Source organism: Hippoglossus hippoglossus, chromosome 4, assembly GCF_009819705.1.
Source record: "Hippoglossus hippoglossus isolate fHipHip1 chromosome 4, fHipHip1.pri, whole genome shotgun sequence".
Classification (NCBI taxonomy): domain Eukaryota; kingdom Metazoa; phylum Chordata; class Actinopteri; order Pleuronectiformes; family Pleuronectidae; genus Hippoglossus; species Hippoglossus hippoglossus.
In genome coordinates this window covers 12,719,256-12,735,416 of record NC_047154.1, presented here as the reverse complement: position 1 = coordinate 12,735,416, position 16,161 = coordinate 12,719,256, and the positions used below count along the sequence as shown (strand labels likewise).

At 41.0% G+C, this 16,161-nt stretch overlaps 1 protein-coding gene across 2 annotated transcripts in view; it reads left to right on the top strand.

Annotated features, from left to right (window-relative positions):
* The window catches only part of tle5 (TLE family member 5, transcriptional modulator), a 43,783-nt gene that overhangs the window by 22,995 nt on the left and 4,627 nt on the right, over positions 1 to 16,161 (top strand). For both annotated transcript variants that reach the window (XM_034583834.1, XM_034583835.1), the window contains exons 4-6: positions 4,650 to 4,694; positions 13,893 to 13,955; positions 14,723 to 14,797. In XM_034583834.1, the coding sequence (XP_034439725.1) occupies positions 4,650 to 4,694; positions 13,893 to 13,955; positions 14,723 to 14,797 (183 nt within the window). The remainder of the gene's footprint in view (positions 1 to 4,649; positions 4,695 to 13,892; positions 13,956 to 14,722; positions 14,798 to 16,161) is intronic.

The following is a 16,161-nucleotide window of genomic DNA, read 5'->3' as shown; positions in this document are numbered from 1 at the left end:
AAGAATTTTTGTTTTTGTTTTTCTTCCAGTCAACCTCCACCACCTCTCTCTATTTGCAATGTGATTGTTTTCTCATGTCTGGTTTCTCTCTCTGAGCAGGTCATTCTGGTTTATTACAACTCAGATCTTATTTTCATAGTCTGGGGCATCTGTTATATGTATTCTTATAAACTGAACTCAACAAGATAATTGCTGACATCTTGCAATGCAGCTTCACTGCCAGATACAAGTCAAACTGGGCAAGAATCACCAGCAGTAACAGTCAAACATGTTTTAAACAAATCCAATTGGTTAACCAGTAGGGGTGGGAATTTCACATTTCAGTTTAGATTCTCGTCACGATTCTCGTCACAGTCAATTCCCAATCCTATATAGATTATCATATTAGTAGATATAGAGTACTAGAGAGAACTATTTTCATGCTCTTGTGTAGTTCACTCTTTATCAAACCAATTACTTGTGTTTTTAGTTCACTGATTTGCAGCATCAAACATAACAAACGTGGCAGTTGACCTAATTGGCCATGTTGTGTGGGAGTACAGAGCTTTTTGTTTGAAACAGTTACTATTAATTTGAAAGTGTGTTATAGTTGCATTCCTGTATGAGAATAATGAAAACAAAGTGTATGATACTACTCCCCCCCCCCCCACACACACACACTGCTGCTTGTATCTCTTTTTTTGTAGGAAGAGAAATTTGTTGACTTTGGATGTGCTCACATTTGGTTTTATCTGTAAATAAAAGTAGATCATGTGGCTAAACTATTGGCTCATTTACACCCAGTCCAACCAATATCACTGTTTTATGAGATCTTAACAATTAATGTGGTTAGAAAAGTGATATGTTTACCAATATCATCATATGCCCACTAAAAATAGGTCAAATAAATTGAGATGAATAGTTATTATTGACTTCCTTTCTATTTTTATAGTTACTGTACGTGTGATTCCTCTTTCCCCAACCCCCTTCATTTCCTCTTTTCCCTGTCTCTCCACACACACACACACACACACACACACACACACGTTCACACACCAACACGCACGCACAGATGTGCTCGCCCGCTCTCTGCTCCACCTCCAGGCTAATCTCATTGTTGCTGGCCGTGGCTGTGTAGCCGTCTGATGTTTTGCCTCTAATTGATCCTCTGACTGGCTTTAATCTCATCTAATCTGTGCCGCCGCATTGCTCTCTCCACCATCAGCCAGCCAGCAGACACACACACATGCACACGCACACACTTCCTCTGTGTGTTTGTGTGTCTCACGCAAGAGCGAGTGCACACGCTCTCACACTCACTCAGGCATTGTTAGCCTGATTGTAGCCTTTCACACACACACACACAAACACACGATGGCTGACATTTCTTATTAAAAAATCCAATATTTGCTCAAACGTGAACATTTTAATATCGAACCTGTAATGACCTGTTCAAATCATTGACTATATAAAGATGGATAGCGTGTCACCACATCCTCCCACTTCCATAAGTAAAGCCAAAATATTCTGCGAACGCTGCCATTTTACGTATTTGTAGCCAGAGTCTGTGCTGTGGCAATCAGGCGATGGAATAGCGGTAATCACGTCCCGCTGATTTACGTGCTCAATCAATCCCAAGAATGTCTCAGCTGTCAATCATGAAGTTTAACCTTGTTTTTATTACATCAAATAGCAATAGTTTGTTATATAATAATTAATAATTAATGATTTGATTTTAAAATAATTAAAATCAAATTAACAGCAGAAATTAGGACTCGAACACACATCAGTGTAATAAGAGCTAATTAAAATGACCGGAAAAAATACCTGACTTCTTAGTTTGTTTGTCCCATCTGCTAACATTAGGAAGCTGGATTTATGATCTATAATGTAGACAGCCACCAGGTGGTGATAGAGATGCTTCAGCATCACTTTTGGAAGCAGTGAAGTTGTCCATTTTCATATATGGTTGTGGGTCAAATTATGTTTAAATTGTGTTCAAGTCTGACTTGTGATCCAGCAGAGGGCGCTCTAAATCTTATCTTTTCGCTTGACTTTTGACTGACTTGTCAAGCTAGCAATGTTTCGCAAGGTGACTAGTGAGCAAAGTGTTCCTGAGTGGATCTCGTCTGACTGCCTACTATTTATAAATCTTAGCCGGCCCCTAGCCAGGAGCTAATAAACGCCATCACCATTAAGAAAGCTGGACTACAAGATTATGCTAGGGATGTATTTTATATCTTGCAGAGATAATTTCAGTCACAGACACACATATTGACACAAGATGTACAAGAATAAATGATGGCTCAATTATTTGAAATGCAAAAACATCCAGTTTAAGATGAGTTAACCTCTGAAATTCATAAATATATTTTCTTTTGTGTCGTTACTGTAATTGATCTAGATTAGGGTTAAAGGTGAATTACACGTTTACATGGTTTGCAAAAACACCACTTCCTCAATTACCCCAGTTTACATGATTTCTTTGATGGTTGGGTAAATGTCCAGCAGGATGTTTGTTAGCCGCCAGGCTGATATTATCATCACAAAGAAACGAAAGGAAAATTGAGGGTTGTCATTAGCGTCTTTATTAGTGTTTGCTATTTGTATTCAGTTTGTACAGCCCAGTACGGTGCACTTCGCCTTGCAGCTAGTTTGTTTTTGTCTCCCCCAAACATTTTTTACAAAGCCTAGTCTTTGTGTGTCTTTTCTCTTTTTAATAACACTGCTTTGTTTCCAGTTCTCCCTATGTTCTAACGGCTACATGTGCCTAATGAAAACACTGAAAGAAAGCAGAAGTAGGCATTTACATGCAGGGAGAATTTTAAAGGTTAAAGAGAAGTTCTCTCCGTCAATCTGTCATCTCTGTGAAGGATTTAATCCCTGAAATGTTGTAGCACCACCCCATCATGTGTGTGTTGTATAAGCCTCATCTTTCACATTCCTAGAAATGACTAACTGCACATGTTTCCAGAATTACTGAGCAGTAGAGTATTACATAGCTTTTTCATCAACTCAACTCTTTGTTATTTCACCTTGGCAAACATTACTGGCACTGGAAGCATGTAAGAGAAAAAACCAAACAGTCGAAGTCCAGTAGTTGTGATGACATTTTTGAGGAGATACAGGCTCACATTGAACTCACTTATTGTACATGTCAACACCAACCAGAACAAACAATATATTCAAAATTCAAACTTATGTGTGAATTTATAAACATCTGATCAGTTAGCATCTGACCAAAAGGAAAATTCACCTTATCATGTTTACACATTGCATGCCTTATCTTCTTGTCAGTCAACTGGCCAGTGTTTAGTGTTTGGACAAGAAATGCTGCGAATCACACTGATGTGAAGTTACTTTTCTGGGGTTGTGCACCTAAGGTTATGTTGTAGGCTACATCTTATGGTATGTAGCTACATTGTAGCAATCACGATTTTCACAACTGATTCATCATAAAAGCCAAGACTTTTTACTTTTTTTCTTAACATTTTGAACTTTTCAAAAAATAGTAAGAATAGGCAGATTAATCAGTAATAATAATTGTTAGTTGCAGCCCGAACAAAGATTCAAAGATCGCGGGTAAAGGTGAGTGTGTTTGCTGACTTCTGCATAGTAACCACGACAACTGACGTGTTGGTGATGCAGCAGCACAAATGGATGGATTTCATATCGGGAACATACTATGTTCTCTGCTTTTGAATTCATTAGAGCGAATGTTTTTTTCCATTTGTTCAGAATGTGACAGCTCTGCGTTGTCACAGCAGCATAATTCAAGTTTCACTCCTGTTGTAATTTAGGTGCAATTTTTTTTCTTTTCCCCAAAAGAACAGAATTATTATCTTCACTTTCAAACATATTCTGGTTAAACTCAAATTGTTGCTGAGATTGAACCATGAATGTAATATTGCTCCTCCTTCACTTGCTTTCTCTTACACACACACACACACACACACAACACAAACACTATTCATGTACACGTGCACACTTTTAATCGCACTTCCACTCCATCAGTAGCAGGCCCAGCCTTGTATCCCCACAACAACCCAGACACCCCACCACCACCACCACCAGCTCTCTAATAGCATATCGGGTTGCCCCACTCCCCCGGCCAGCGGCAGCACCTCCATTTTCCCAGTGCTGTAATTACTTTAGGGAGCTTCCGCGTGGGCCGCTACAGAAAAGAGTGTGTGTACACGTGCATTCACATACGAGATAGTGCCAGTGTGAGATCAAGCAGAGTGTGTGTGTTTGTGTTTGTGCACGCACGGACGTTTGTGTGTGAGAGATCTTTGTGCTGTTTGTTTTCCAGTGACAGAGCCAGTCCCCCTGCAGACAGAGTGGGTGATTAACAGGGTTGACGCCTAGAGGGTGGCCCTCTCATTAACACTGAACACACACACACACACACACACACACACACACACACACACACACACACACACACACACACACACACATTGTTCATTTTCCTATTTCTAGCTTCTCTTTGTGGGTGCAGGTGGGTCTGAATGAAAATATGATTGTAGAGTCAATATCTGAGATCTTAGACTCTTTGTGGTCTTTGAGAGTCGTCTTTATATTCAGGAATTATTTACTTTTAATTCCTAGATTTTAGCTTCATGTATTATTATAACATTTTTCTCTTTTTGTTTGCTTTTTCTTTCCAGTACTACGAGATGTCCTATGGGCTCAATATTGAGATGCACAAACAGGTGAGTCTACATTAATTCCTTAAGGGAAACTCATTAATTCTCATCGCATAACATATAAAACAGTTGTTTGTCCATGAATAGCAGATTGATTTTGCTGTAAATACTGGAACTAGAGGAAGGATTCCTTTGCTTATGATGCCTGGATTCACACTGATGTGCATGTTTATGTAGCTATAGGCCAGAAACATTAACAATCCTCTTGTGTCAGTGTGGTAAATGTTGCTATAGTTGGTAAGGCTGTTGTTCTGCTGCTTTACTGTGGACCAGTGTAGGCTGTGAAATATTTCCTAAAATAAAAGGTCCTTGTTTATATATTTATTTCAATATTTCCCTGCAGCAGCCTGAGAAAAGATTCTGTCTGCAGTTTATCTGCAGCAAGTTAAGTCTTCAAGCTCAAAGCTGGTTTACAAAATGAAGCTTTTAAATACTTCATCCCATTAGAGAAGCAATCAGAGCTGCAGGTTAATGGAAAAGTATCTGAATGTTTTCTACACATCAGGGTGATATTCAGGAATATTATATACACCGGGCAAATAGCGAAATACTACAGTTCCCATGACATTGTTGCCATGGAGAAGCCAAAGAAGAGTCTCAAATAGTTTTTCACTAAACTCCGAGCAGGAATTCGCAACCATCTTCTCCTGACCTTCATTTTCTTATGCACCGGTCTACCAGGTGTGTGTTAGACAGTATTCACTTTGATGTGCCGCACAGAAATCATCGTGAGCTTCTTAACGTCAGCTCGCCATTAGTGGTGTGGACAGCATCGTTTTGAAACTTTGTGAAAGGATGACGTTTCAAGAACTACTGATCCTTCACCGCATTCCGTTACCACCCTTGTTTTCCGTCCGCGCTGATGATTCAGCAGGGAGATCTTGATGGCCGTCAAAACCTTGGAGGTGCTCCAGCTGCCGATCATCTAACCTGATCTGTGCAGGATTAAACTTTTACTTCCAGAACGTGGAACATACTAAATGGCTCCTCGCACCATGTTGTTCCGTCAGTGCAGGCGCAGCTGTGCATTCCCAAACCCATTTCCCCTCCGCACACCTGCAGCTCACTGATTGGCAGGTGTGAATTGCCAAGATAATCTCAGTGTTCGGAGACGTTTGAATGATGTCACCTGAGGCTGTGTGTAAAATGCAAGTGCCAAGGGGTCTAGCTGTTTTTGCTGTTGCCTGTGAGTCTCAAAATGTGTTTAAGGTGTTCCATTTTTAAAATTTTTAGGAATTGAAAAGTTTAGGAATTGCAGAAAAATGTCAATTAAAGTCCGTCAATGCGGCACAGTCATTTTGATAGTGTGGCAGCTGGTGTTGGAAACATAGTATTTTTCTTTTATTTGCAAAAAATCTATTATCAGTTGCCCAATACACTGCATTTGAGAGTAAAGGACTTCACCCAGTCGGGGGCCCATACATCAGTTAGTGCAGTGGCTGAAGCTGGGGGAGTAATTTATGCTCAGTCTGTAGGAGGGAGAGAGCGATGGGCCTCCGAAGGGCCAGCCCTTATCTGTGACCTCGTCTGGAGCTGCCGTCCACACACACACACACACACTGTCTTATGATTGACGGCGCATGCTGCCATATTGGAGGAACCGAGTGGGCTTTGACAAATGGAAACAAACACACACACACACACACACACACACACACACACACACACAGAGTTTGCAGCTTCCATGATTTAAAGACCTTCACATATATGCACCGCCACAAACTCTAGGTAGGAGGCATCGCACAGGCACTGTGATGCATGCAGGGCAAACACACAAACACACACACACTAAGCCATATGCGTGCCATTCATTACACCCCTTTTCCTTTATCTGACAGGGATGAAATTCAAAGTCTGTGTGTGGCTGCGTGCGTGTGTGTGTGAGCTGTTTCATATGTGTGTTTTTGAGAATTTGCTTATCTCTATCAGAGTATATGCTCATGTATATGTGTGTGTGTTTCTGTGGCTCATTACTGGCACACACAACCACTTATGCCACACATAAGTGGTTGTGTGTTAATGTTCATGTGTGCACCTGTTATCGTGTGTGTGTGTGTGTGTGTGCGTGTGTTCTTTGTGCACAATGTGAGTGGGTGTGGAGAGTCGCTAGTTCCATTAGAGAGTTGAAATTGAAGGGGATGTGTAGAAACGAGTGTCGAGGAGCATTCATGTCTAGGCCTATTGTGCCGAGCCAACCACCACCACCCCCTCCTCCTCCTCTGCTCCTCCTCCTCCTTTTTCAACCTCTGTCTCTATTTCCCTCTCTTTCTTTCTCGCTCGCACTCTCACACATTCAATTGCTCCCTCTTGATCACTCTGTCCTACTCAATTCAAAAAATGCCTCTCTGCTCTGTCTTCTCACTCCCTCTCTCTGTGTTCGCTTCTCTCTGTTACTCTCTGTTTTGTCTCGGTGAGGAGAAGCAAGGTTGAGTTGTGGATTTAACTGGGAATATGTGGACTGGAGCTGTGTTACTGCTGGGCCCTATTGTTCGGCCTTGCACCATGTTTTCCTCCTGAACATGTGTGTCCTACCTGACAACATACTATTTTATCTATAGTTACATTGTGTAGCATAGAGTGAAGGGGCTTTCATTGTAGCCCCTTTTACACAGCCTGTTCGAGGCGGAAATGTTGTACCTTTATTTCCAGCTCGTTGTTCTGTACAAACGAACTTGGATCTATTGTTGTTCTGCCTTTGTGACGGCAGTGGACTAATTGACAGAGCTGGAACAACATCTGTGTGTAACAGTGTAGAGGGTCTTTTTAACTGCAAATGTAACGGGATCCCTGAATATGATCCTGTTACTCTACTGCTACGTTATTTCATAATGTAAATGATCTGGTCCAGGAGTCATCAATGCACATACAGTACAGCATATTGCAGATCTATATACATTATTACAAAAGTAAACATATTCATGATAATATTATGTTATATTGTGTATATATAACTGATGTCTGAACATGTAAGCAGCAATGTGATTGCACTTTGTTGACTTGGAGCTGATCTGAAATACTTAAAAAGTTCAATATAATGCATCATATTTTAGCTCACATTTCATTTGTATGTAAAATATTTATTATTGTAGCTGCCACACTATTGTAGTAAAGTCTTAAGTTCAGTGTTTCTCTCTGAAATGTAATAAAGTTAAGTTCACATAAAATGTTAATTGTAACTATAATGTTACTTTGAATGCTTTCCTGTATAATATATAAATGCTGGTAAGTATAAGTGCATCAAAACAGTTTTAAGACCAGGGCTTGAATAAATGTGCCTGATTCAATTCCACCACTGTATATCAGGTTATGTAAGTACAGATGATGTAGACGTGACGGCCTAAATTAAAATGTAACTTTTATGAAGTGTGACATACAACCTCGACAAGTAATGAGTCCTGGTGTATTCATAGCAGGAAGAAATAGCCCAACACTTAAACAGTAAAGGTCAAACAGGAACAAAACCACAAGGAAGTCTGTGAAATGTTCGGCTTGTTTAGGCTGCCTCTCATGCTTCCTTGAAACACATTTTAAATCAACTCAAACACATTTCTATCTCAGTGCATGCTTTCCTATTTAAACCTACATTTTCAAAACTATAAATCTATAACAAAATAGACAAAAATAAATGTCCATGATCAATGAATTTAATCTGCTGCTGCCCAATGATGTATGTCCAGTCTCCCGCCTCAGTTTTATATTGTCTAGGGTTGATTCATACGCACACACACACACACATATATTGTTCACATTCTGTTAGTAGCAGTAGCACTTGAGGAAGGCTAGAAAGAAGCAGAAAAAAATGTAACAAGAGGACAAAAGAGAGAGGGAAGCATTCAGAGAGAGAGACTGAGAGGAAGGTGATAAAGAGCAAAAGAGGAGACAGACTCAGAGTCGGTATGAAGAGATCGACAGCATAAAGGGCAGTGAAAAAGACGAAGCGTCATAGTTAGCATGGAACGAGTCCCGCTGAGACATTTTAGTGAGACATTTTAGAGATATCAGGGAGTGTGTATGTGTAATGATGAGCGGATAGGAGTGAGGCGCTTGATGGGGAGCTGTGCTCTGCATGCCTAATGACTGTTAGGAGGGCCCCTCTCTCCTCATCGTGCCACAAATTAGGCTCTAACACAATTACTGCTGCTTTGCATATCTCAGACGGATTGGATGATTACCAACCAAATGTGATAATAGACCTGCATGCGAGAAAGATGGAGAGTGTGCATGATGAGAAAGAGGAAAGGGTATGTGCGTGCTTCCTTGGGTGATTGTTAATTTGTGCGCGTGACTGTGTGTGATGGTGTGTGCATCCAAGAGTTTTGAGAAAGAGTATGAAGTACAAGCAACTTAATTAATGAGGTGATAAAGGGATTCTGATATGGCTGATATGTGTGTGTTTGTGTGTATAATACAAGATGTGTGCCCCAGTTTGGGAAGGTCATAGCAGATGTTTCCCACACTAATGAGTGTGTTTGGAATCGCTGAACGATAATTTACATTTAATGAGGATTTAAAGGAAACGTCGGGTTCTATATATTTTTCCTGACAACAAATCCTGTGAAAAGTTCTTTTACTGGTCAGCTGAATAATTGGCTTATTGATAATCAGACATAATGCAGTTTGTCTTTGTTGCTGTTTACTTGATGAGCTTTGTCTCATACGTTGTGTTTTCACTTAATATTATGCATTGTACCTGTCTGAATATTAGTCTGTATTTATATTTTAAGTTGCCATTTTAAAAACTGACCAGAGAGAACAGACTAAAATTAACCTATCAAGCTAACTCTGGCTCATTTACAGTCATTTTGCTGTTGATCAATGAGCATTGCCCCTGTCCTAAGTACTGTCTCTGTACGCTGGGTATCACATGATGAGACCAAAGTAGGAACTACATACCATGATCAATAAGCCATTTTCACAGCAGATATTTTACTTGTAACAGTAGAAAATACAAAGGTTTAAAACATAAGTAATGGCTCCGTTGCATTCAAGTGTCCCAGCAGTCGTGCAGTTGTTCAGCTCCTACATATACTACTCAATTCCTGTTTTTTCTGTCCATGACAGATGTAAAATCCTAATCAATGCCTTTGTTTGTTCTAGACTTGATTATTATTTTCTAGCCTGCTCCAAGCTCGTATTAGAAGTCTTCAAAACATTCAGAATGCAGCGACGAACATTTTAGTAAAATCAATAAAATATCACAACCATAGACTGTATACAAAGATGGATTACGCCTCTTCACTGGTACCTTTTTGACATCATGTTGTAAAGCAGCGATGTCAAGGTCCAGTCGATGCACTCGACCAATCACAAGTCAGTTTCACCTTGTTTTTAAAGCACAAATAACAAATTAAAACCAAACTTACTGAAAAGGTTTGATACAATCAGTCTAATAAGGACCTAAGATTACAGAAACCCTCTTTTAGGAAATGTATTTGAAGTGGCTTTTGACTTAAAATTTGGTCAATGGCCCATCCTCTAACCTGGAGGAAGAGGAGTTTGTGACCGGTACTGCATCTATCCATCAGGGGCAGTGAGCGAGATGATATCTATCACTTTGGGGAGCAGTTATGTCGTCCATCTGTAGATACACTATGATTACAAAAACTTTTATCTTCCCCTCACTGGCTCCTTTTTTAGGTTCTTTTTATGATGTACAAAGTACTGAAGTGGCTTTCCCCTTCATACCTGTCTGATCTCCTTAAACCAGATATTATATCTCGTCCTCTGCTTTTCTGAGAACAAAAGGCTCCTGTCTGTCCCCAGAGTTAAAAAGAAGTCTGCTGGCTGCAGGGCCTTTTCCTTTCGCCCCCCCCTTCCTCTGGACTAACCTGCTTGCTGACATCGGACTGTCTGACTCAGTTGAAGCCTTTGAATTTATACTTAAAACTCATCTTTACACCTTAACTCTCAGTTGGTGCCTTATTATTTCAGGCTGTGTAGCTGTTATCGGTATACCACCAGTGGGTTGGCCTCAGTCTCAATGAATTATTTATACCTGGTATATAAAGTACAGTCCATGTTGTCCTGCTGACCAGATTTTTACAAACTTTCTGAAAACCACTTCTGCTTCAGTTGTAACTGTTTGTTTGCTCCCTCAAGCACATAAACGTCCAGTTTATCTCTCAGTTCTCTCTCCTTCTTCTAGTGTCTGCCTTTTAAAACTTTCTCCTTGCTCCTGTCACCAGGTCCTTGCTCATGGTGGGAATTGTTGGGTCTCTGTAAATAGTATTATAAAGAGTACTGCTTAGACCTGTTCTACATGAAAAGTGCTGTAACTTCTATTATGATTTTACACTACACAAATGAAATGGATTTGGTTTGACTTAGATGGCAGTACCATGACTGGAGGTTGAGTTTATAACATTCATGCTCAAAATGAACAACTGAATATAAACCGAATTTACATTCATACAAGAAATATATATCTTTATAGTGCTGCTTTCAGACATGCACTGAACTCAGCAGATACTCTCTGGAGGAGATGCATTTGTGAACGTATATGTCCGAGTGAGACGCTCCGCAGTTCCTGCTGACTTTCTCATCCTGGCCTCCTAGTATAAAGTCTGGAGAAATCCAGGAGAATCCGATGTGTGAACACAGCAGGGAATTCCCCGCTGGATTCACAGCGAGCGAGTGGGTGGTTGATGACGCTTCTAACACACGACAGACGCAAAAATGAAAAGGAAACTCAATCTTCTCGTCTGAATAATGCGGAGGATTTGATGTTGTGAACGTGTCTGTGCAGAGAACCTCCTGCTGTGTTGCACATGTGTGAAAGGCAAACTGGGTAAACTCCGTAGCCAATTCTCTGGATTTTCCCTGCAGGTCGTGTCTGAAAATGTCTTATGGTTATGAACAATGCATATCTACTTTAGCACATACCCATACATTTATACTCATCATACACATAAGCCATAAAAACAAACTCCAGTCTCTCCATCTTTTGTTCCTCTCAGTGCTGTGTTGTTCGTCTGACAGCTGCAGGCGGAGTTGCTGCTCTCAGCCTGTTTGTTCTGCTCTGGATGTGTGTGAAATTGTTGCTGCTCTGTTGTAGTGGATTTGGATTATCTGCTCTTGTCTGTGGGAGCAGCATGTTCGCTCCTGCTCTGGAGAGATGGGAGTTGTGGTGGTGTGGAGCGGCCACTGGAAAATGTCCTGAGGGACCTTTTTTGCACCTACTGGCTTTTATTGCACTCTGCCATACTGCAGCAATGGTCTTACAGCAGTAAAGGTGGTAACACGGTCCTCACAGGATAGGCTCTGTCTTTTTTTTTTAAACGTTCAAAGAGTGGAAACGTTTAGATGCTCTCCTCACTTCCGGTTTAACATGAGTTTACCTGTTGAGGTTTGAGTCCAGGTGAAAACCTTGGAACTGTATTTGGTGGAGGTCACGACTGGGACTGCATGTCCCCCAAGAAGCAGAGGTGCAGGTTGTGGTGGTTTTCTGGAGAATCAAGTTCTCATATCCACATTTTTTTACCAGTGAGCAACATGCTCTGCTTGAATTACTAAACCCAAGACCCTGAAACTGGAGCAGCCAAATGGAGAAAAAAAAGGTCTCATGGAACATTGTTGGTTAGGGCAAGAAATGTGGTTTCCATTTGGTACATGAAATGCCACCTACAATATATACTGAATATCAACAATTTTGTGGGATACATAAATATCAAAATATGACATTAACCTAAAACGTCTTAGAAAATAAATACATACATACATACATACATCATTGTGCACAAATATGTACTGTGATGTCTGCCAACCCTTAAAGGCAGTAAAAAGATGGAATTAAGATTCCCCACTTCTTATCTGGCACCTCATTTGCTGCCTGCGTTCCATTGAAGCAGTTTTACCTTTCATGCTCCCAAATCACAAGCAGCTCACCGACACAGCCAGATGAAGCACAGTCAGCGATAATGACACAAGTCCTCTGGACCTAACATGTGCAGCGAATGTACAAGAAGAGCGAGGGGGCTGTCAATCAGTCACAGTTTGTACTTTCCCACACGGTCTTAACCAGACCTAATGAGGCAGCTCAAGTGAGAAGTCCTGTGTAGGTGGACGGACGGCGCAATCAGACAAAAATTTGCTTCCCATTAATTTCTGTGTAGAACAGAGCGAGACACATGTGCTTCTGGTTGTGAATTGGCTGCAGAGAGTTGGTGATAGCTTGTGCAGTTTATGTTTACAGGCCTGCCTGCACTATTTCATGTCCCCTCTGCTTTTGGCCACACTTTATAAATGTTGCCAGATGGATTTCAGTCCAACAGCACCATTAAAGGTTTGTATGGGCTGCAAAAACATATTGATGAGCCGCACCACCTCACTGGATGATGCTCGTTCATAATTACGAACATGGGCACTGTATTTTATTTTGATTCAGTAATTCATACACCAGGCTGGTGCTGTAAACACTCATAGGAAAAAAATGTGTTCAAATTCATCTGCTTCCTAAAATAGTCACCAACAGGAACATAATTTACTCCTGCTTGATTAACTCTTGCAAAAACTACAACTCAGCTGTCTTAGGAAATGACGTCCCTCTGAGGCTAGATCCACACTACCTCATTTTAGTTTTTTAAAACACATCCCTGTCACATCACTACTCCAGAGTTTCTGAGCACCTAAAACTGAGGAGCTGCTGACCCTATTTTTAGTTTAAAATCTCAAAGGCTGTGTTGTATTACAGACGAGCAAAAACTGAGACGTTTAGAAACCATGATGCAGTCACCTGATTGGTTGTTATGAGTCACGACTCAACTACCCGCTGTGAAGGCAAACTGCTGTTAACACTTTCTGTCACTTGTGTAACAGTTCCACCTTGTTGTCGATCGAAGAGAAGAAATCAATCCTCTTATTTTATACCCTTTTTCTTTCCTGTTTTCTGTAACTAAGCAACGATCGGCATAATAGACAATCCACTTCCTGTTTACGCCGGCATTCAACCCAGTCTATACATGAATGGTCACGTGATTTGTATTTTTAGGTATGTTCGTGTTCGCAGGGATTATTACTGATATGGAGCTAAAACGCTTGTGTGGACAGAGATCGTTTTAGTTTTATAATGAAAACGTATTAATGTAGATGTAGCCTTAGGTCTTAGGGCCAAAGGAAGATTTCAAAATTATTGTTCTGATATGTTGACAATAAACATTTTGAATAGTGCCAATATTATCCTTTAACTAATTAAGTCTCTCTCCACAGGCTGAGATAGTGAAGAGATTGAATGGGATCTGTGCACAAGTCCTCCCCTACCTGTCTCAGGAGGTGAGTACACACACTGTGGCACACACACACACACTGACACAAAGACGTCACTGACCCCTGACCCTCGGCCCTATTTCTCACATCGTGGAATGAGATCACCCTCATTCCCGCCTCATTACCTTCCCACCTCTGTGACCCCTCGCTCTCCTTCCCCTCCCCTCCTCTCCTCTCCTCCCGTCATTCATCATCACGCACTTCCTGTGTTCCTTTCCACCCCGCTTTCACTATTATTCCTCCCTCCCCCACCTTGACTTTTTGCCATATTCAATCTGCCTCCCTTCCCCCTGTCCTCCCTTCCCCCCTTCCTTTTTGACATTCTCCTTCACTACCCTCCCTCCCTGTGCAGCCTCCTCCATCCCACTCCTCTTTTCCTTTATACATGCGTGTGTGTGTGTTTGTGTCCGTCAGTGAAATAAATGGTTGTGTGATTCCGATAAGCCATGCTCTTATCTGCCCAACAGGGGTTTGACCTCCACCCATTACAGCACACCAGTCGACCATCCCTTCACCAGTGTCTCACAGGGCCTTTGTGTGTATGTGTGTGCGTGTGCGTGCGTGTGAGTGACTAGATGAATGGCATTGGGGGTGGGGGGGTTGCATCACCAGCGAGGGTTGTTGGGTCTCTGTTGCAACTATTGATATTGATCTAACCTTTTCACCTCTCTCCCCCACCAACTCTCCTCCCCTTGTTTCTGCCTCACGTTTATTGTCTCCCTCACTTTCCTCCTCTCGTCTTTAACACCCCCAACCCACCCCTCTGCCTCCAGCACCAGCAGCAGGTTCTGGCAGCCATAGAGAGGGCCAAGCAGGTCACCCCTCCAGAGATGAACTCCATCATAAGGGTACGATGTTCCAGCCCTGCCAGAGGGTCTTGTGATGGCTAGAGAAGCCATTAAATTCAACTGTATTTTTTGCTTTGTTGATGTTTATTTAATGAATAATTGTTTATGAGCTGAATGAGTGGGGCAATTTAATCTGTTAGCATTGATGTAGTGGTTAATGTATATGTTGGCAATTTTGACATGACGTAGTACTGTAACTTTACTTCTTTGACGGTATGAAAAGGAAGATTCAAAGAGGCTACAGCTCAGGATGAATGATCCTGATTATAAGATCTTTCTTTGAGTGGATTTTAGGTCCGCAGCTAACAATTATTTCCATTATTGTTAAATATTTTTGTCTCTAAAATACCAGAAAATATAAAAAAATGTCTGCAATCATTTCGTGAAGCCCAAAGCAATGTCATCACAAAACAATAAAACATTAAATATCAAAATGTTATAAATACATAATTTACATTACATGAGACTAAAATACATTACATCTTCACAAAAAACAGACTGGGACTTTGCATGATATGGTATTTTCAAATCTAAACAAATTGAGTAAACCGGTTAGAGTTGCAGCTTTAGTCCAAATTGCTGGATCTGACCATTTCAATTCTACAGCTATAGCTACAATGCTTATCATAGTAGCTGTAATATTAGCCAGCTACACGTACTTAATCATTATCTGCCTTACGCTAGCTAGCCTTAGCTACTCCATCATTTTACTAGAGGTTTAGCCTTAGCTAGGCTATCTACTCCATCATTTTACTATGGGTCTAGTGTTTGCTAGCCTGACCACTCTGTCATTATGATTCATGATTCACACAGTTGCCTCGCCATTTTGTTCCCGTCTGTTGCTTTAGATCCAGAGGATACAGGTTCACATAGACCTGAGAGCATCCAGTTATATCCATTTTCCCATTGTTGTCAATATCGTCTTGTGGTAGTTGCTAATATCACCATATACACGTCGCATATATCTACAACATACAGAACACTTGAGCTCCATTGTGAGTAAAGCTGAGCTGTAGGTTGTAGGTTCCCACTGAGGAGACTCAGGTAGTTAGTCAGGATTGTGTTAAACATCAACCCACTGATGTGTCACCATGTAGAGTGTGAGCACAGTGGTTAAATTGCAGTGACTGTCTATATGAAAATGAAAAGAGTGTGAGTGAGTTTCTTTTGTGTATTTTCCTATGTTTAATTTGGGGATTTTCTTTTTCATATGTTTCACATTTTTACTTTACTCCTTTTCTCTTGGTGTTATACATACACAGTGCTGCAGATTTTCCATTTTCTACAGAGTATGTATTTTAACTATGACGTGCATTCCATCTGTCCCAGCTTGAACTCTTAGTGCTCTGCCTCAGGCATTATAT